The sequence below is a fragment of the Gymnoscopelus microlampas genome (genome assembly GCF_963454915.1).
Source record: "Gymnoscopelus microlampas genome assembly, chromosome: 2".
NCBI classification, from domain to species: Eukaryota; Metazoa; Chordata; class Actinopteri; order Myctophiformes; family Myctophidae; genus Gymnoscopelus; species Gymnoscopelus microlampas.
Genome location: NC_139939.1, coordinates 42,378,050 through 42,399,744, shown reverse-complemented (window position 1 = coordinate 42,399,744; position 21,695 = coordinate 42,378,050). Strand labels below are relative to the sequence as shown.

Sequence of the window (21,695 nt, the reverse complement as noted above, 5' to 3'; positions counted from 1 at the left end):
CCACTGAAAACTTAGTTACTAGTTTCTTGGTAGATTTAGATTATTATTACAAAACATACACTTCAGCCCTATACATTTCGATTACTTGAAAATAGCAGATCTACAAGCTCACAACATTTGCGACGCATTGTGAGCTTGTAGAACTGCTATTTTCAAACGATGTTTAAAGGAGAAATCCGGTCATTTTAAGTGTTATGTTTGATGTGTGTCAAATCACTTACCAACGTATAAATGAAAATCGCGTAAATCCACAGAGCCCCCTATCGACCCCCACCGTTGTCATTGTAGGAGGATATAGAATAGCCCAAATTCGCCTATTTTAACCAATGCAAAGTCTGTTTTTTTGCTTCTAGTACTCATTGTTGAGTCCCATGATAATGTAACAGGCGCTAAAACTCCCGACAAGCTAACGGCTAATAACAAACGAGCTAACGCTGGGGCTGCTTATCTCTCTGAATGGCAGCCCCAGGTTGCCAGGTCGGGAGAGAAACCAGCAACCAGCATTAGCTCGTTCTGTTATTAGCCGTTAGCTTGTCGGGAGTTTTAGCGCCTGTTACATTATCATGGGACTCAACAATGAGTACTAGAAGCAAAAAAACAGACTTTGCATTGGTTAAAATAGGCGAATTTGGGCTATTCTATATCCTCCTACAATGACAACGGTGGGGGTCGATAGGGGGCTCTGTGGATTTACGCGATTTTCATTTATACGTTGGTAAGTGATTTGACACACATCAAACATAACACTTAAAATGACCGGATTTCTCCTTTAATACATTTGAAAACTTGTGAAATGGGACATCATGAGTACTTACTGCTTTTGGTACTTCAAGTACATTTTGATACCAATACTTTTGTACTTTTACTCAAGTACATTTTGAAATCCGGACTTTTGCTAGAGTATCTCTACCATGCAGTATTGATACTTTTGCTTAAGTAAAACATGTGAGTACCACTGAACTTGGGAAGGTTTCTGTTCTGAGTGAGCCAGAGTTGTCACGTGACGTTAGATGATAAAAACACGAGTCACATGACTTGTGGTTATTTTCCAACATGGCGTCCACGGTGCAGCAGCTGCTTTTTGCTCTCCTGCTCTTTCTAAGTGGTGTATTCTGCTTTCCTCTCGAACAAGATGTTCATGATACCTCGTCCTGTGGATACAAGGTCAGTCACATTAGTAATTAGCAGTATTCAGTGTTTATAGAGTTATTTTGGCTGAATTTCTGCTGAGTGTACTTTCATTTTCATATTATGGCACCACAGTGGTGGAAAAAGTACTAATGTTTTTTTGCTCGAGTAAAAGTATCAATATTGCAATGTAGAAATACTGTTACAAGTAAAAGTCTTTGATTACTAAGCGGTTTCACCTTGTCAGTGGTGTCTGTTAATTTAGCAAAAATAAAAAACATTTCATGCAAAGAAATTCCTTAATGTCCAAAATACAGTAGGGACTCACTTCAGGGATAAATAGATGGTTTACTTTCAGTCATGATGATTCATGAATCATATATATACACACACACTATATCACACATAGGCCTACCTATAGTTGTTTTGTTTTATTCATAAACATTTTATACCCTCACAGTTGACATTGAATGTTTTAAATGCATACCTGCAAAGTTGTATTAAACATATTTGATGCATATCTATGGCACCTTTTGTGTGATATAGTTTATTGTGTGATATAGTTTATTTCATGACAACAAAAAGCTATGATCTACTTCCCAAAAGGGAACTTCAAATTGTCAACTGGGCCAGTAGTGTTTGGAAAGTCCCTTGACTTTCTGGATGATGTATTGTTTTGCAAACCACAACACCACGACAGTTATTTAAAGCAGACCAGTCAAGTGTGTAGAGCTGAGAGCAGCACTGTGAGTTACAGGCTATTGTTAACTTCAAGTTCTCCACAAAGAGCTGGCTGAATAGCAGCTGGACCTAATTATAAGTTCTAACCATCATGAATTAGTTGAGGTGCAATAGGTTTGCATTTACACTACCCATGTTGTTTTTTGCTATTGGTACGTTGAAATTGTATGAATGTGCACAGGCTGTGTGCGCTGTGTGTTAGCCTGTGTGTGTCACTGCTGAATGAGTAAAATGCAGCTTGTTGTCTTGAAACAATTTAAAATTTCAGAATAAAGGTGTGCCCGGTGGCTCAGACAGTTAGTCTAACTGTCTGAGCCACAGGGCACACCTTTATTCTGAAATATTTTAAAGTACTGTACACTGTACAGCAGGGGTCTTCAATGTTTTCAGACCAAGGACCCCCTAGCTGAGAGAGAGATGAAGCAGGGACCCCCTCTATATTGTATAAAATTGTGTTTCAGATAAACGTTTGCTGCTCTTTTTTCCCCTCTACACCTATAACTCTTTGCCAAAAATAGCCGATCGACAAGCTCACAACACCTTGAGCTTGTAGATCTGCTATTTTTGGCTAAAGTTCTCCTCAGAAAAGATGCTAGGGTTCAAGTGGTTAATGTAAAAAAAAAAGAAAAAATCTCACACAAAGATTTGGTGGACCCCTGTAGTAACTCTGAGGACCCCCTAGGGGTCCTGGACCCCCTGTTGAAGACCCCTGCTGTACAGAGTACTACAGACCATATGCTCCTAGTGAGTGAGTGCAAGGACTTGTCTCCCATGTCTTGTGACAAGTAAACCTGCTGTACATTTGAGCATAATGCTCTGTGCCCTGAAAAAGAAGTGGGTATACGGCATACCTTCGTATACCCGACACTACACTGACCTTTGTAATGGCATACAGTGTGGTACTGTAGATGTGTTCAAATTGTGTATGTGTGTGTGTTGATTGTCTAGTCATGCCATGCTACCATGCCCGACATGTTGAATGTCCACCTGGTGCCACACACCCACGATGATGTAGGCTGGCTCAAGACTGTGGACCAGTACTTCTATGGAGGTCAGTGTATGCATAAGAGTGAACTATTATAGTTGGGTGGTGCTGGTGCATGTGCTCAAACATGGAATCAATGCTCGGCTAATTTGACTATTTAATTTCAGTTATCTAAAGACATCTACTGAAGAGTAAGAACACTGTAATCTTGATTTGAAACTCAACTCTGCGCTCTCACCCAGAGCAACTGGAAACTTTGATACGTTCACTTCCTCACCTATAGTCATCCATAATACTAACATATTATGTTCAGTGACAGTCACATGCTTTTCTTTTAGTGGAAAACATTAACACATAACAATTGTAAAAAATTAAAACAAAACACCTTTATAGCCTGGTGGTGTTAAACACTTTTTAAAGTATAAAATGTTTTCAATGAGCATTATATAACTTGACCCTTGGCCCATGGTTGTGTAAGCCGAAAGCCACCATGTGTGTTTCTGTATGTGTATGTTCTGTCTAAAGTGTGCATATTTCCTTTCTTGTTTCTTACATGTGTGCATTTATTTTACATGCAACACTATAGAACATGCGCAGTAGGCCCAGGCCACATTTAATAATACTATTTATGCTTAAATCTGTTTAACATTAACACTTAATTCAGTTGTACTGGATGACAAACTGAGGGACTGAAATATTTGACACAGGGTTTCATAATACTTTCATGTGCCATCATCAGCTTAATTGTTTGTTGTCCATGCACATCCTGAATGTTTAACAGGTGTCTTTTAACCCCTATAAAATATTCAGTATTTGGGTGCTTTCCTAAATACACTCTTAAGAGCACTTGAAGCACACAGTGGCCACTTGAGTGGAAAGCCGGGTTATCAGAGCATCTTCTGAACTTTGGTGACAACAGGATTACAGGAAGCCATTGCGAAATGCAATGGTTGCGACTTGTTTGGTAATCTGACTAGACGGTATTATTCAACACACATCTACATTATGCATGGTATGAGTTAACACTTAATGCTTAATTATTCATTTGAGTGAATTTAAAAAGGTGGAATTGGCAACATTAGTAAATTAACTGATATCGGAGTGCTGTATGACGCCAACACCAGAGCGCTACGAAGTCAGCAGATTCTCAGAGGGTATTTACCTATTTGCACCCTGCTTTCTGTCTGTCCTCCACGTGTGTGAGTGTGTGCCCTCCACTGCGCTTGCATCTAATAATAATCATAACAAATATAATTAACCCATTTAGACCTGAGGTTTTTTTCTGAAAAACGTGAAATTATTATTCAGAAAATGTATATGTTGGCTATTCAAAAATAGCAGATATACAAGCAGTATGTGCAAGCTTGGATATCTCCTATTGCTTTTAACAAATTTGGAAAAAATTCAATGTTTGGAAAATTCTGAATAATTTTGCCATTTTCTAAAACAAATTTTCTCCTCTGGGGGTCCCTGGAACAAAACATTTTCAGATGGGGGGTCCACGTCCATATAGGCCTATATATCAGTTTGGGGGTCCTTGACAAAAGAAATGGCACGGATGCTTTCCCAGACTGAAGGGTATAGGCTTTCCAGGTCTAAATGGTTTTAAGAGAATCGGCCCTGAATCAGAATGTGTGCATGCCCCAAATGCATACTGTACGTGTGTGTGTGTGACACTGTGTGTACATCCACATGCAGACCGTAATGACATCCAGCATGCGGGGGTCCAGTACATCCTGGACTCGGTGGTGGACCAGCTGCTGAAGAACCCGGACAGGAGGTTCATCTATGTGGAGACGGCCTTCTTCTACCGCTGGTGGAGGCGGCAGAGCTCCACCATGCAGCAGGCCGTCAAACAGCTGGTCAACGAAGGTACACACACTAGTGTTGATTTTGTTGACTAAAAACCATGACGTCTACCTTTTTTCACTTACGAAAACTAAATAGAAACAAAGCTATTATGACTAAACTAGACCATACCCGTACCCTAAAAGTAAACATTTCAGATGACTAAAATATGACTGAAACTAAACAGAATTTTATTCAAAAGACTATGACTAAAACTAAATCAATTGCTGTCAAAATCAATACTGGTACACAACACTGGCCTGCAGGCCTATATTGAAGTCCCTAGATTAAAGTTGAACCAAAAATAATGATTTATTCCATCTTGATGTACCACATTATATTTGTATGATTTCATGTTAGATCAGTGTTTTTTGAAAGTGGGGTCCAGGGACCCTCAGGGTTCCTTGAGTCGGTTATCTTACAGGTCTGTAACTCTTTGAGAGTTTCCAAATGGAACCAAATGGACCTGTCACAATTATTACATAATCGGAATTGAAATGAAATAAGAGATATAGGAAGGAATAAGGCAGAAAGAGGAACAACAGAAGGGAGTTGGTGGAAATGTGGTCACGTTGACACCGACACAGATTTATTCATGTATAACTTGACCAGGCTTGATTTTGACCAGTGCTTTTTATTGCTGCCATTTTGACTGGACCATGGCTCCCTACTTGCCTTTCATTGCTCATAACTGTATTTATACAGACTTGTGTAAACCTTTGGTTGTTATGGTGTTGTTGGGAGATGGCTGTCACTGGTTACAACCACACATTTCAGCCAATGGACTTATTGTACCAGCACCCACCACAACAGTGACCTTGGCCTTAACCCATTAAGACCGGGAACGCATCTGTGTCACTTCAGATTTCTTTGGCTATTAAAAAATAGCAGATATACAAGCTCATGGCACCGAGTGTTGCGCTATGTGCTTGTAGATCAGCTATTATTTTAAAAATCGTGAAAATGTGTGCAAATCTTTCTTTGGCTTTTTGAATAGCCAAAGAAATCTAAAATTCTTCCCGGAATGAATGCGTTAACTGGGCTTATATTTTGGCTCGCTTTATGATTGTAGTTACTGCTGGCTGTGCAAAACAAAAATTGCCCCTCAGGGATAATAAAGTTACATCCTTCATTATCTTTTATTTTTTCTGTCTGCCCTTTGCTCCCCAACACCCCCCACCCTCAGGCCGTCTGGAGTTTGTGAACGGTGGTTGGTGCATGAGCGACGAGGCAACCACCCACTACAGTGCTGTCATTGACCAAATGACCATGGGCCTGAGGTTCCTCAATGACACTTTTGGGGCGTGCGGCCGCCCTCGCGTGGCCTGGCACATCGACCCCTTTGGACACGCCCGAGAGCATGCCTCAATGTTCGCACAGGTAGCCGAGAAGAACGTGTTAAATGTTTTTTCAAAGGGAGACTGAATGTTTGCTAATTCAGAGAGCATGCAAGGCAGCATACTCAAGAATTGTCAGGTGCTGTGTATGATGTATGATTTATTTGATTTGCACAACAGTTTATATATACATATGCATGATATGTTAGTTCTTTCCATGGGAAAGTTGACAGTTGGTTGTTGTGCCGGACCGGTGAGGTAAGAAACCCTAGGGGGGCTTATGTGAGAACCTCACCGTTTTACATTACGTACACATTTGAATTATTTAATATTAAAAACACAAAAATATAAAAACGTATGATAAATAAAATGGGACAATTAATAAATATAAAGTATATACTGAGCAGAAAAGACAAAACAAAAAAATATATTTGGACAAAGCAAAGACATGATGCTACTATATAGTCATGTGAAGAAAAAAAAGAGGAAGAGATTTTAGAAAATCCCTACGTGACAATATTATGGATGCCTGTCATCTAGTTACCCACTCGGGTATTCAATTTACGTATTAGGCTTATTTTGTAGGTAGGTAGGGAGGATGTGGTAGCTACTAGATGGAAATGGGCACGGAAACACCTTTATATTTTATGTCTTAATCTCTCCTGTCTTATCGTCATGATCTCTTTATCGTTAATTCTGCAACTTCCCCTCTTAACAGTTTATATCTTTCCTTCCTCGTTTTCCAACAAAGATAGGAATCATCTCATCCTACTCTGTCATTTGGCTACATTAGCATAGATTAAAGGATTAAAGAGATTCAGTCATAATATGACTATAAGGAGAGGTTGTTTTTGGCAGTGCAGACTGCAGACTGGGAAATGACTGGGGCAACCCTACCATGTGTCCTTGTATGGTCCAGGGGTTTGAACCACCTTTTGGTCACAAGCCCTCCTCTTTGTACTGATTCTACTGAAGGGTAATAGGGTGTTTGTTTCTGTTTTTTTTTCTAGATGGGGTATGATGGCTTTTTCTTTGGTCGTCTGGACTACCAGGATCGGAATACCAGGATAATGAATTTGGAGCAGGAGCTGTTATGGAGAGCATCTGACAGCCTCACACCCCCCATGGCTGACCTCTTCACTGGTACCCTACTATGCCCATTAAACTAACATTTAAACTGTCTTAATACTTGACCTTGAATGACGTACCGTTAACCTTTTAACATAAAAACCTTAACCGTTACCACCTAACCCTTTTTAAAAGGAGGGTTTCTCAAAGTGGGTGCTGCCAACAGTCTTCGACATGAATCCTCTAATTCATTGGTTCTCAAAGTGGGGCAGCAAAATGTGTTAATAAAGCATCATAATCATTTTAACCCCTTCATCCATATTTTATACTTTTATTATTCTATTCAAAATAGATTGCAGATATACAAGCTATATACTGTATATGCACCAAGTGACGCGCTATGAGCTTGAAGATCTGTTATTTTTTTAATCGTGAAAATGTGTGCAAATCTTTGAATATATTACATATTTTTAAAGCGAACATTTGTAAGTCAAACCTTTGCTTCTGGGCGTCCCTGCCTCCTGAAACAAAATATTTTGAGATTGGGGTCCGAGACCAAATTACATATAAGTTTGGGGGTCCTTGACATGAAAAAGTTAATAATAAAAAAGATGATTATAGGCTGATGTTGTTGACTTGATGTGGCCATTAGATGTGAATCCATAATTACACCAAGATTTCTGGCTTGGCCTTTTTAGGCTTCAAACACAGGGAGTCAAAGTGAGTCAGACTTTCTTCCTTGGCACCTAAGACATTTGTCTCAGTTTTGTAGCATTTTGGAAATTAACTTTTCAAATGTGTGTAGTACCATTGATCGATTGGCGTTAACCTTTTCATCTTCCCTCTCTTTCCTCCAGGGATTCTGCCTAATGGATACAACCCCCCAGAGGGTTTCTGCTGGGACCAGTCCTGTGACGATCCACCAATCAGAGACGACCCAGACCTAGAGGATTATAACGTTGACGACGTGGTGCGGCGCTTCCGCAACATCGCCACCCATCAGGTCAGGCATGCAGACACGACACTCGATATACATAATATACACACATTCAGTCTGAAATACAAGGCATGCATTTAGGGCTGTCACGATTATGACATTTTACCTGACGATTAATCGTCACTCAAATAATTGAGATTAACGATTTAATTGTGTTTCTGTCGTTGAACGTTATTAGAACATTATGAATACAAATTACATTTCTGTTTGGCTTTTAGCCTTCATAAACAAAAGTTGCACAGGGCAGATATGACAAATAACACATATTGAAAAAACATTAATAGTGGAAATAGCCGATCTACAAGATCTGCTATCCCCACTACTTTGGTATTTTTTTGAAAATATATATGAACATTTTCAACATGGAAATGATTATGACGATTACAACGATTTATGCAAAAAAACTATTGCGATTATCTCAAATAATTGCGATTAGGCGATTATGTAATAATTGTGACAGGCCTACATGCATCGTGTTGTGAAAATGGGCTCAGAATAGGGATGCCATGGTTAATGTGGTTCATTCTCCTTCCATTGGCGTCCTCCTCCTACACAGGCCGCGCTGTATAAAACCAAACACATCATCATGACGATGGGCTCAGACTTCCAGTACGAGAACGCCAACCTGTGGTACAAGAACCTGGACAAATTGATCCGCTATGTCAACGCTCAGCAGGCCAACGGCAGCAGGATCAACGTGTTGTACAGCACCCCCTCCTGTTACCTACAAGAACTACACAAGGCCAACCTCACCTGGTGGGTGGACCGTCATCTCTTATGCTCTATTTATTACAGTGTCACACTAAAATAGCCGATCTACAAGCTCTCGACGCTTCGAGAGCTTGTAGATCGGCAATTTCTGAAAAATCATGAAAATCTTATAAGATTTTGCTCTGTCTGTCTTCCCAGGTCTCTGAAGACGGACGACTTCTTCCCGTACGCTGATGATGCACATGATTTCTGGACGGGTTACTTCACCAGCCGGCCAGCCCTGAAACGTTACGAGAGACTCAGCAACAGTTATCTGCAGGTCGTCCCTCTTACTCTGACACAGTTTGGCCCGCACAGAATATTAAAAGAATATTTGGAGCAACTATTGGCTATTTTATGTTGCAAGAGATGAAGAAAATGTTTTACTCTAACTTGGCTATTTTATGTTGCAAGATAAGAAGAAAAATGTAACTCTAATTTGGGTGAATCTCAAGTGTTTAGTTGTTTTCTTATAGAGATTTGGTGTAGAGGGGGGAAAAAAGGAGAGTGCCAAGTATAGATCCCTGGGGGACCCCAGTCAATGAAGAAATTATTCTAACCCTAGCTCATTCATTGTTTAATTTCAAAATGGCAGGTTGGTTAGTCTAAAGATAAGGTGCAAGTAGTGTGTGTGTCTTCTGTGTTGTAACTGTGTGACTTTGTATTTGTGTTGTAACTGTGTGACTTTGTGTTGTAACTGTGTGTATTTGCTGTTTGTAGACGTGCAACCAGCTGGAGGTGCTGGGTGGGCCAGTATCCAGGAATGGTGTCTTTGGGGAAGGAGACAGCCAGACCATGAGTAAGGCTTGGCTCTACTTCTGCCTAAAGTCTATTCTCTATTCGGTCATATAAAGTCATCATAACTCACAAAAGAGTATCAGCACAATGTTATATACTGATCAAAGCATGGTAGTCTGTACATTTCAGATGCCAAGTGATGAATCAGACATAACATTAAATCCTCCAAGTCGTAATGCATTACTGTATAAAGAATGCTCTGTGACATGATGTGGAAGTGGCTAACGGCAGCACCCTGTCTCTGGTCATCAGGAAAGGCTATGGCCGTGGCTCAGCACCATGATGCTGTGTCAGGAACAGAAAAGCAACATGTTGCTAATGACTACGCCAGGAGACTGGCCAATGGCTGGCAACACTGTCAGGTAGGGCTAATATGTTTCATTTGACTTTAACACAGGAAGTCTGTCCCTCTCTTCTGGCTCCCAAAATGTGGAATGACTCTTAACCCCCAGTCAGGATTGCAGACTCACTCTCCAATTTCCAATGCAGCCTGAAAACTCACCACTTCAGATTCTACCTCACCCCCTAGCACTCCTTGCATCACTTCTTGTCTTGTCAATAGCTGCTAAAATAGTTAGTTATAGGATGCAGATGTATGTTGGTTACTTGGAGCCACCCCAAGGCAGAGTTAGAAAGGGTAAGAGGCGCATACGTAGACACACTGCGGTGTGACTGCAGAGCTCAATACCCTGATGGTAGAAAGGAGTGTGGAGGGCAATGATTCAGGATTCCTGAGTTGCCTTGGTGTCGGCACTGACACGCTGCGAGCTTGTATATCTGCTATTTTTCAATAGCCAATGCTAAAATTTTAAATGACACTGATGCTTTCTCGGTTTTAATGGGTTAAATTTTAAATTGTGGGGCTGCCCCAGTGGTTCATAGATTGTGGAGGTGCCCCAGTGATTCATAGAGTAAGAGTGCCTACCATATAAACAAGGCAGCTGGCCCCAGTTCAAGTCCAAACTGAGGCACTTTACTGCATGTTATTCCTCCTCTCTCTCCTTGCCTTTGCCGTAATGTAATTCATTGTATGTCCCACATGAGAGCTTAGGCTTTCACTACTACTGTTTGTAACACAGTGCTGTTTATCTACACTGCATAAGGAGCATGATGTTTTGATATTGTGCACTTGTAGAACCATGACTTCTCCCGGTCTTCCTCAGGTTCTGGTTAGTAACAGTCTCGCTGCCCTCACTGGTTCATCTGCTCAGAGAACGTACTGTGAGAACCTCAACATCAGCGTGTGTTCTCTCACTGAGACCAGCAAAAAGGTAATAAAGTAGACACGCATACTCTATGTGTGTACTGTATGTATGTACACTAGAATGTGTGTACACATTGAGTCAGTAAATGAAGTAATGGTAAACTCTACCCCTCTCTCTTTTCAGTTCTCAGTGAATGTGTACAACCCCTTGGCTCACCCAGTCACAAAGGCAGTTAGGCTGCCAGTCAACGGAACTCAGTATTCTATATCGGATGCTAACGGCAAACCTGTGGACGGCCAGGTCAGTGTGTGTGTGTGTGTGTGTGTGTGTGTGGGTGAAATAAATGTACAGTAGATGGGACACAATAAATATAATACTAGTGGTGCTGTACTATATAGCTGTCTGCTGCTCTACAAAACATCAAGTGAGTAACCTCCTGGTAGGAATCCAACAAATATCATAGATTGCTACCTACTTTCTAATCAGTTCATCCTCGAGTCCAAGTGGGCGTTTGTGCCAGACGTCATTAAGTTTCCTTAAGGCATGCCAGAGTTATCACATTCACGTGGTTGGGACGGACGGATCGACAGACGAATCGAACCGAAAACACAATGCCTCCAGTCACAGCTGTCCACTGGCAGAGGTATAAGAACTCTAGAAGCAAAAGAACTATGGTGTCCTCTCATCTGAACATGTGTAGATGTATGAGACTTGACAAGCCAGGTCCACAGCACTAAAAATAAAAAATAAATTGATAACCCTTGACATGGCTCATCGATTTATCAACCTAACAGGTCTTAATCATTAAGACACAGGTTATTGTATATCCTTATGTTTTAGTATAGTTTATAATGTGCTAATATTAGGTTTAATTTAGAACGGCTCATCGTGGAATCAGATCATAGTTTACTGCTGCTAATTACAGCTGTCATTCAGGTGCTTAGCTGAAATGGGTGCACTGAGCATAGGGGTAGACTCATTTTGATCCCCAAATCAACAAGATTAATAACCGTGTTCACTGACAAAATAATGATTTAGCAACGGTATCATTTTTGGTAATACCATTTCAGCCCTACCTTCTATTTATAACACACAGTAAATTCCTGAGTGTTAATTTAACTCAGAGTGTACAAATGAAAACAAATGGACCCTTGGATTACATGTACACTCATTGAACATTGAGGATTTTACATGAAAGAGTAAATTGCATGAAGGAGTAAGAGTATGTTTTACGATACGTCCGTATTATACGTTTATTATTGTGTCCTGTCACAGGTTGTCCCTGTGTCTGAAGCCACCCAGAAGGTGAGGGGAGAAAGGGGGTACGCTGTTTACGAGCTGGTGTTCCAGGTCCAGGCTCCTCCACTGGGCTACAGCACCTACTCTGTGTCCCTGCTTCAGAGCAGACCCCCACCGGCCCCCACACAGCCAAGACCCCTGGCTGGAGTGGCCTCCATTCAGAACAAGGTCCGCTACAATAGATTATGACGGGCATAATCCAATGAAAGTTGTTGACACTTTAATGAATAGAAATAAAGTATTTTTTTGGAGTGAACTATCCCTTTGTCACCCCATGGAGACTTGAATGCATCGATATTTTTTAGTTTTTGTCGCATTCCTAAGCCAATAATTTGATGACCAGCGAACCGGTAGGCAGTGGTTCCGATAGGATACCCAAAGGAGACTATTTGTGTCTCCTACCGGAACCGCTGCCGGTCATCAAATTATTGTCTTAGGAATGAGACACAAACTAAGAAATATCCATGATTTCAAGACTCCATGGGGTGATTAATCGAGTCATTTTGGGGGTGAACTATCCTTTTTTAAGAGCTCAGCAGTACAGTATGAAAAGTGCATGGATGGATAATATTTTTTACGTGTTTGTATGTTTTGCTTTACCAGTTCCTGCGTGCAACCTTTGACCCAGAGACGGGACTTTTGAGCAGCCTCAGCAACCTGGAGACTCGACAGACCATCAAACTAACACAGAACTTCTACTGGTCTCTCACTCACTCACTCACGCACAAAATTGTATTCATGGTCCAATGCCAAACACACAATTAAATCGTTAATCGCAATTATTTGAGTGACAATTAATCTGCAACTTAAATTTGTAATCGTGATCAGCCCCAATCAGCCCTACAACACACACACACACACACACCTACCTGCATACACAACACTTGTAGCGTTTGTCAGTCTAATGACTTTAGTGTGTGTGTGTGTGTGTGTGTGCGCGTGCGCGTGTGTGTGTGCGCACCCTACATATTCCAGGTACAATGCCAGTGATGGTAACAACTCACAAAGTAACCAGATGTCGGGTGCTTACATCTTCAGACCCAACTCTTCCACCCCGTTCATCATCAGCAAGACGGCCAAAACACAGATCATACAGGTAGACGGACAGAAACACACTGACACAGATTGATTAAAGTTCTCAGTCTGACTGATGACTGATTTCAGTCATTTGGATTCCATAGAAGCCAGCATGTTTTCTGTGGAAGCATGTTGCGCAATAGAAGCAAGCATTTCTTCTATGGAAACATGTTGCGCAATGAAAATAGAATCAGAATCAGAATCAGAATCAGAATCAGCCAGTCTATAAGTTCTCAATTGAGAGCTTGTAGATAGGCTATTTTCAGTTATTATTTTAAAATTAGAGCATTTTAAGTGGTCGAACTGGCAATATGTTCTGAAGCATCTTCCATGAAACCCTAATGGTCTATGATATTTCATAAAAGCAAAGGTTAAAGCCTCAATCTGTGATTTCTTCACCTGTTTGGCAGTATGTCGAACAGCATGAACAATATTGCTTAAACATCATAATTTTACATATTGTGTTTATTGTTTAGGAAACGGCACTAGTGTGGGGGGCTCCTTTCACACTGTTTCACAAATCGCACATTGGCCATACACATTTTTTCAGTTGTGAGATTTTATTTTGCTTTAATCCATGAGACCACATCCATATACAGGTAGACAGACAGAAACACACTGACACGCACCACCTCCATCGGGTAGAAACCTTGTGTATCCGTATTTCAACCATTTTTTTCCTTTTTAATAAATGAATGCCCTACATCAGTGGTTCTCAACCTTTTCAGGCTGTGAGCTTCCAAAATAATCACATTTGACCTGCGGGACCCCCCCACCCTGATAAGCACTTGTGTGTCGCACAAAAGTAGTGAAAATAACAGATCTACAACCTCACAATGAGTTGCGAGCTATTTTCACTATTCTAAAATAGTGTGTTTTAAAATAAAAATGTTTTGTTTTATAATAGTAAAAAAGGAACGGTTTTGGACATACAGCCGACACCAACGATATGCAGGGTCACTGATGGCTCACTGCACACCATGGCATTATAGTGATCAGAGCACTGAACAGGGTTCCTAAAGATTGACCTTCATGAACTGTAATCATTTTAGATCCAATTTGTACAAGTTCAAGGATATTTAACCCATTAAGACCTGAGGCGATTCTTAAAAAATGTTTTCTAAATCCTTAGTTTTTTGAAAAAAATCGCACACAAAAATCACGATTTAAAAAAAATAGCAGATCTACAAGCTCATAGCGCAGCACTCGGTGCCACGCTATGAGCTTGTATATCTGCTATTTTTGAGCCAAAGAAATCTAAAGTGACACAGGTCTTAAAGGGTTAAAATCAAATGACTTGCTCAGTGTGCTAACTTGCATACAGCCTTGGATCTTGTATACAAACACACAGTGCCCAATACCCAGAATGCCACCAAAGCAAAATACTGATTCTGCAGAGAGAAATGTGACTCACACACTCACTGAAGACTGGCCAGAGGGCCGATATGTGTCTCTGGCCAGTTCATCAGCATATCCCTAGATCAGTGGTTTTCAACCCTTTTCATGTCAAGGTCCATTATTTATTCGACATTTGAGCCACCGACCACCGTTTGATGAGATTTAGACTCTCAGACTCTCCCAAAACTTGGAATATGTTGTTGTCGATTTTGTCCATAATTCCATGCTGTATTGATGTTGGTACTGTACCAATAGGAGAGATAACAGGCAAACGTTGATCAAAATAACATTTCTTCTACATTCTTTAATTGTGTAGACTTCTTGTAAATTCAGTAATGCCGATGTTTAACAATAATTTAACTCTTGAGAGCGTAAAATTAAACCAAATGGACCCGTAAGGGTCCATTTGGTTTCATTTTACACTCTCAAGAGTTAAAGATCTATAAGGGTCCATTTGGTTACCAACTCTCCATCATTTAGCTGGGGACCACCTGGAACCCCCTCAAGGACCACTGGCGGTACCCGGACCACTGGTTGAGAACCACTGCCCTAGATCGCTGCATTTTGATCTGGACTGTGATCTTTTTTTTTCTTTATCCCTTCTATGACGTACTTCATCTCCTCTCCTATCCCTCCCTGGCTGGCTCAGACCCCGGTGGTCCAGGAGGTCAGACAGTGGTTTGGGCCCTGGGTGTCTCAGGTGGTACGCCTCTACGCCCACAGCAGGTCTCTGGAGTTGGAGTGGACCGTTGGACCCGTACCCATAGAGTGAGTACAGTAGTGGTTCTGGTGACTGATATTGTGTAAATGAAAAACATTTAATACAATAAAATTAAAATAAAAAATAAATGAAAAAAGTAATCGAAAAAACACGCCCCCCTAACGTATTGGGGCAGGATGAGTCACCAGAACCAAGGACCGGTGTTTTTGTTGAATCTAACATGGTTAAAAATGGAGTTTGAAGTTATAATGGGTTTGTATAGGAAGGGGGCGTGTCTGATAAAATGAATATCAAATATCTAAATACTGAATCAAGCAACTTAAAAACTGTCTGGGGGGCTCACAAAAGCCTGAGTAGACGATGAAATGACCCAAAATGTGTTTGAAAGTGAAATATCTCTTTAAGCATTTGATAAGCAGCAGCAGTCACAGAAACAAATGTTTTTTTTGCCTATCCACAAGTTTCCTAGGGCGTTGTGGGCATCACTTCCTGTCGATTTGATATGCTGATACCTGATCAAATCGACAGGAAGTGATGCCCACAACGCCCTAGGATAGGCCTTCGTCAGAGTGTATGAGCTATGAACGCTAGCTTCTATTTATTTCATGTATTTGGCCGCAGACCCCCCCCCCCCCCCCCCACACACATCTGAAAATATTGTGTGCAAGGGTCCTGCATAAGAGAAGATGGGTGTTGTTAAAACATTTAAGAATTATTCTTACAGTGAGCTTGGGTTGATGATTTGCATGGTTTCCTCCATTGGTGTATGAATGCGTTTTGAATGGGTGAATGTAATGCACAGCACTTTGGATCAAGGTGCTATGAAATGCACCATTTACCATTTTTATTTGATGTGATGCAAGATATGTGGCATTGGAGACAGAAGGGGGCAGTCATTATCCGCACTAAACGTATAACTCACAGTTCCTGGTGCAACTCTAGAGAAACTGGCACTCTACATTTGTTTTTATTTCCCCTGTCATTACTCAGCCTTTTATTCTCTTTCCTTTTTGTTGTTCAGTTGGGATTGAATGAGTTGGCAGACGTAGGTTTTGATTAAAGCGGTGGATGACTCACAGAGGAAGCATAGGGACATCCATTGCACCAAAAGTCTATACAAGTTCTGATGATAGGTGTATTTGTTAATCCATTAAGAACGGGACCTGTGTCATTTTAAGATCTCTTTGGCTATTCAAAAATAGCAGATATACAAGCTCATAGCGCGGCACCGAGTGCCGCACTATGAGCTTGAAGATCTGCTATTTTTTTTTAAATCTTGAACATTTTGTGCAAATCTTTGAATTCTTTGAATATATATATTTTTTAAATTGAACATTTGTAACTCAAATCTTTGCTTCTGGGGGTCTCTAGAACCAAATATTTTGAGATGGGGGTCCGCGGCCAAATACATATCATTTTGGGGGTCCTCGACATTAAAAAGTTTGAGAATCACGTGTGTGTGTGTGTGTGTGTGTGTGTGTGTGTGTGTGTGTGTGTGTGTGTGTGTGTGTGTGTGTGTGTGTGTGTGTGTGTGTGTGTGTGTGTGTGTGTGTGTGTGTGTGTGTGTGTGTGTGTGTGTAAAAAAAACTGTTAGGATTTAGAGGACATTTGTAGAACCCCCCAGAAGCAAAGATTTTAGTTAAAAATGTTCAATTAAAAAAATATGTATTCAAAGATTTTCACGATTTTTCAAAAATTGCAGAAAAGATTGCAGCTTGTATATCTGCTATTTTTTAATAGCCGAAGAAATCTTAAAATGACACTGATGCGTTCCCGGTCTTAATGGGTTAAAGATAAGAGGAACCATGAACAATGTCTGCATTCATTTATTCCTATTCTCTCTAGCCCACATTAACACTCCTCTGTCTCTGGTGTTTTTCATTCTCAGTGACGACCTGGGTAAAGAAGTAATCACGCGTCTAGACACCAGTATCGACTCTGCAGGAATCTTCTACACCGACTCCAACGGCAGAGAAGTGCTGCAGAGAAAGTAAGCTAAGATTAGGAAGATGTTGATCCTTTTTTTGGTTTTCTCATCTGATTGTAAATCGTAGGGATTTGTGTGGTATAAAAGGTATGGGCCATTCCCTATAGTCAGCAATTCTGATGGGAGCCTTAACCACACCCCACCCACAGCCTCAATGAGCATAACGTCACTGGTGGAAACCTTGTATGTCCAAAACCATTCCTTATTTATTCATGTTTTAACAAATTGAAATAGTGAAAATAGCCGATGTACACAAGCCCACAACACGTTGCAAACGCGTTGTGACCTTGCCTTGTACATCTGATATTTTCACCACTTTGGTTACACTCTTGCATGATGAAGTAAGGCATTCATTTACAAAAAAAAGGCTAAAATATGGAGATAAGAGGTTTCTGCCCGACATCAAAGATAATTCTAAATCATTATGGGTCTGTGTTCTTCAGTCAGGATGAGGGTGTGTTTTGTGGTGAATTGTGTGTTGTTCTGTCCCAAAGGAAAGACTTCCGTCCAACGTGGAAGCTAAGACAATCAGAACCCATCGCTGGCAACTACTACCCCATCAATTCCCGCGCGTACATCAAGGTGTGTGTGTGGTTCTATCCGGCTGCACCTGTTGTAGATTAATTTGTTCTTACTTAATTACCATGACAATATTGAGCATCATTAAAAATGATTTAAAAACAATTCTGCAACATGATTTAAAAACAATTCTGCAACAAAGAAGCCCCCACAGGGTTTGTGGTTAATCACCCCTTTACAGGAGAGAGGACAAATAACTATATTAATATTGAATTCATGGAATGTCTCCATGATTTGTTCAAACGGCAAAACGACTCTTGAGTACAATGGGGAAAACAAAAGAAAATGTCCTCAACCCATTAAGACCTGAGGCCGATTCTACAAATGCCTTCTAAATCAGTAGTTCTCTCCAGACCCCCCCCCCCAATTGATATATATTCAACCCCCCCCCCATCCAAAAATGTTTTGTTCCAGGGACCCCCAGAAGAGAAGATTTGTGTTAAAAAATGCAAAATTATTCAAGATGTTTCAAAAACATTTTTTTTATTTTTTTATTTTTTTAATTACTCAGATTTTCTTTTTTTTTTAAATGATTGTGTGTGTGTATGTGCAGGACAATGATGACCAACTGACGGTGGTGACAGATCGCTCTCAGGGTGGAAGCAGTATCAACAACGGCTCACTGGAGATCATGGTGAGATAAACACAACCCTCCCTCCCACACTCACTTCTGAACAAACTCAGATTTACGATCTTTCTTTTGCAGAGTCAGGGGGTTCGAATCCACGCAGTGTCTATCACTCATTCTAGCCTCATTCATAGAAAATGTCTTAATATTCTTATTACTTTTGTTCTCCCATTTAGACCTGAGGCCGATTTCTAAAAACGCCTTCTAAAGTTTTCTGAATTATTAAATTTTTTATGAAAACAATTCAAGAACATTGTGTTGCTATATATAAATATATATCTCTGCTGTCCAAAATGCTCATTTTTCAGGAAAAAAACAAAATATAAACTTTTCAGAAAACCGTATAGGCAGCAGGAGAGGAGAGGGGGTTGTTGCGTGGTGTTGACGGACAGTTTGAGGATCCAATGCAGTTGTTAGGTTTTGTCAGAGGCGCTTTTTAATACTTTTCGTTGGTTCAAACGTTATTTTTTTCACACAGACGTAAAGGGTGTTCAATAGCGTTGATTTATGAAAAAAAAAAGAAGCTGAAAAGGGAGTTAGCTGGTTCGTCCTGGACACCGACGATATGCTATATATAAATATATAGGTTATATATAAATATATAGCAAGCAACAACTAATTTGACACAGATGCTGTCCCGGATTGAAAGGTAAAAAGACGTGTAGGTTACAGCGGGTCTAAATGGGTTAATAAAAGAGCCTACGAATAAAACAATGTTGGAGTCATGATGATGCATACCATCGAGTCCATCGATTTTGTGCCCCACGCGGTCAAATTTGATCGTAGGCACATTTTGTGAATGAGGCCTATTGTCTTCCTAAACACACACACACATGCACACAGCCTCTTTATTTTTCCCACTTCCATTCCTCAGCTCCATCGGCGTCTGCTGTACGATGATGTGCGCGGGGTGGCCGAGCCCCTCAACGAGACCTCCGACGAGTACCCAAAGGGTCTGGTGGTCCGCGGTAGCCTGCTCCTGTCCCTCGATCCCCCGCGGAGCGCTGCCGACGCACACCGCCCCCTGGCACAGGAGACGGTGCTGCAGCCGCTGGTGACATTCACCAATGGAGACTTGCACCCCAACACTAGACTGGAGGTGAGAGACAGTATGATAAAAAAGACCACAACAAAGAAATCACAGACAGTATGATAAAAAAGACCACAACAAAGAAATCACAATGAGGCCACTAGAGAGAAAACAGCAGATGTGGATTAGATGGATGAACGAATGGGTTGTTTGATGGATGGATGGACGGACGGACGGACGGACAGACAATGTTTGCATGGATTGATGGGTTTATCTATGAACAGATGGGGAGAAAGGGATGGCGATCAAAACGCAAAAGAGAAAACAGAAACACTAAAGAGAGAACGGCTGGCAAAGCCGTGTTAAAAAAAAACAGGCTACGTTATGTTCCTCTGTGTCCAATGTTTTCTCATCTGTTCCCACATCTCTCTGTAGTCCTCTGTTCTGCCAAATCATGTATTCTCATGTGTTACTGCTCTCTCTGTCTGTGTAGTTCTCTGGCCTCCAAGCTGCGCTGCCCCCTGCTGTCCACCTGCTGACAGTGTCCCAGTGGGACAGCGAGTCTGTCCTGCTGCGTGTGGAGCACCAGTTCCAGGCCAGCGAGAGCAAGGAGCACTCCCTGCCTGTCACTGTCGACCTGCAGGTCTGTCACGCTTTTGTGAAGTCTTCGTTGTAGTTTAGTTTTTATTAGTTATAGTCATAGTTGTTTTTAATTATAGTATGGGGTAGTTGGGTGAGATTAAAATAAGAAATAATGTACACGCTCTCACGGCATCATGTCATGTTGAGCTTGTAGCTCGACTATTTTTTAAGTAAACCATTGCAGCTCAAATATTGAAAGATTTCATATTTTTCTTTATTTTTCTTCAATTCTAGTACTTCTAAATTAACTATAATAACTTTCACCTGACTGTTCCTCTTGATGTTGCAGAAGCTGTTCTCTACTCTGGAGGTGCTGGGTGTGTCTGAGCTGAACCTCTCGGCCAATCAGTGGAAGGATGAGATGAAACGTTTTGATTGGAAGTCGCATACAGGTACGATACGCCTCTGAATGGTTTGAAATGTAATTCCAGTAGGCTTAATTTAATTTAACACTTTTCAAAACAGTTACTCAGTAGCGACTTTGGAGTTCTCAGACAACTCGCTCGCCACATTTTCGGGAAATCCCAGTGGTACTCCCTTTTCGTTCCTTGTTGACAATAAAATTAATTGTTCAATTGCAATTTTTGTGTTGCAAGCAGTGGTGGAAAAAGTACTTAATGATAAATGATTTACTTACTTTAAGTAAAAGTACCAATACTGCAATATAGAAATACTCTGGTACAAGTAAAAGTACAAAAGGCACCAAAATGTACTAAGTACCAAAAGTAAAAGTACTAAAATGTTTGAAAATAGCCGATCTACAAGCTCACAACGCGTCACATCGCGTTGAGCTTGTAGATGTATAAAATAGGGCTTAAGTGGTAAATGTATGTTTCATAATATCATAATTTATATCTGAAAAGTAACTAAAGTTTTCAAATAATTATAGTGGAGTAAAAGTACAATATTTGCCTCTGAGATGTAGTGGAGCAGAAGTTAAATTATAGACAAATATAAACAAATATAAATAAATAAACCAAAGTTGGTGCGTTTTTTTTTTTGTGAGCTCTGAAATGCCTAGTGAATAGTGGTCCATATTCCATATAACACTGGTTCACAATCTTCAGTAGTACCATGGAAACTCTGAACTTTAACAGTAGTCATAAGGTTAGACTAGAGGAACAAACTATTGCGTGTCATCAGGTTAGATATCCAGAGGAAAACCTGTGCAGAAAAACAATACAGTAGACTGTCTGCAACTGTACTGGACACCTAGGATTTAATGTAATGGATGAAGAAAATAAAAATAAATGCATGTTAAGCCATTTTTTCCTAGGCTAGATAAAAAAGGACATGGTTTAGAAAATGTCATTGATGTGCATGTTTGTTTTTCAGGTGAGAAGCCCCTACCAAAACAATCAGGAGACCCCTCAGCCTGGGAGGTGACATTGAAGCCCATGGAGATTCGCACCTTCCTGCTCCGAGTCAGCCACAGATAACCAATCACACACACTTTTTTTTTTTCAAATCAATGTTG

The 21,695-nt window shown here is 40.7% G+C and overlaps 1 protein-coding gene across 1 annotated transcript; it reads left to right on the top strand.

Annotated features, from left to right (window-relative positions):
• The first annotated feature begins 1,058 nt into the window (after nucleotides 1–1,058).
• On the top strand, nucleotides 1,059–21,693 carry man2b1 (mannosidase, alpha, class 2B, member 1). The gene is made up of 23 exons (XM_084045160.1): nucleotides 1,059–1,164; nucleotides 2,818–2,920; nucleotides 4,553–4,726; nucleotides 5,889–6,082; nucleotides 7,050–7,182; nucleotides 7,965–8,110; nucleotides 8,661–8,860; nucleotides 9,014–9,134; nucleotides 9,575–9,653; nucleotides 9,905–10,014; nucleotides 10,816–10,923; nucleotides 11,041–11,157; nucleotides 12,133–12,324; nucleotides 12,760–12,857; nucleotides 13,132–13,252; nucleotides 15,281–15,399; nucleotides 17,241–17,342; nucleotides 17,834–17,921; nucleotides 18,472–18,552; nucleotides 19,421–19,645; nucleotides 20,070–20,219; nucleotides 20,508–20,610; nucleotides 21,554–21,693. Exons 2-23 carry the CDS (start codon nucleotides 2,833–2,835, stop codon nucleotides 21,655–21,657), a joined length of 2,853 nt encoding a protein of 950 aa, XP_083901286.1. The 5' UTR covers nucleotides 1,059–1,164; nucleotides 2,818–2,832; the 3' UTR covers nucleotides 21,658–21,693.
• Nucleotides 21,694–21,695: the final 2 nt, after the last annotated feature.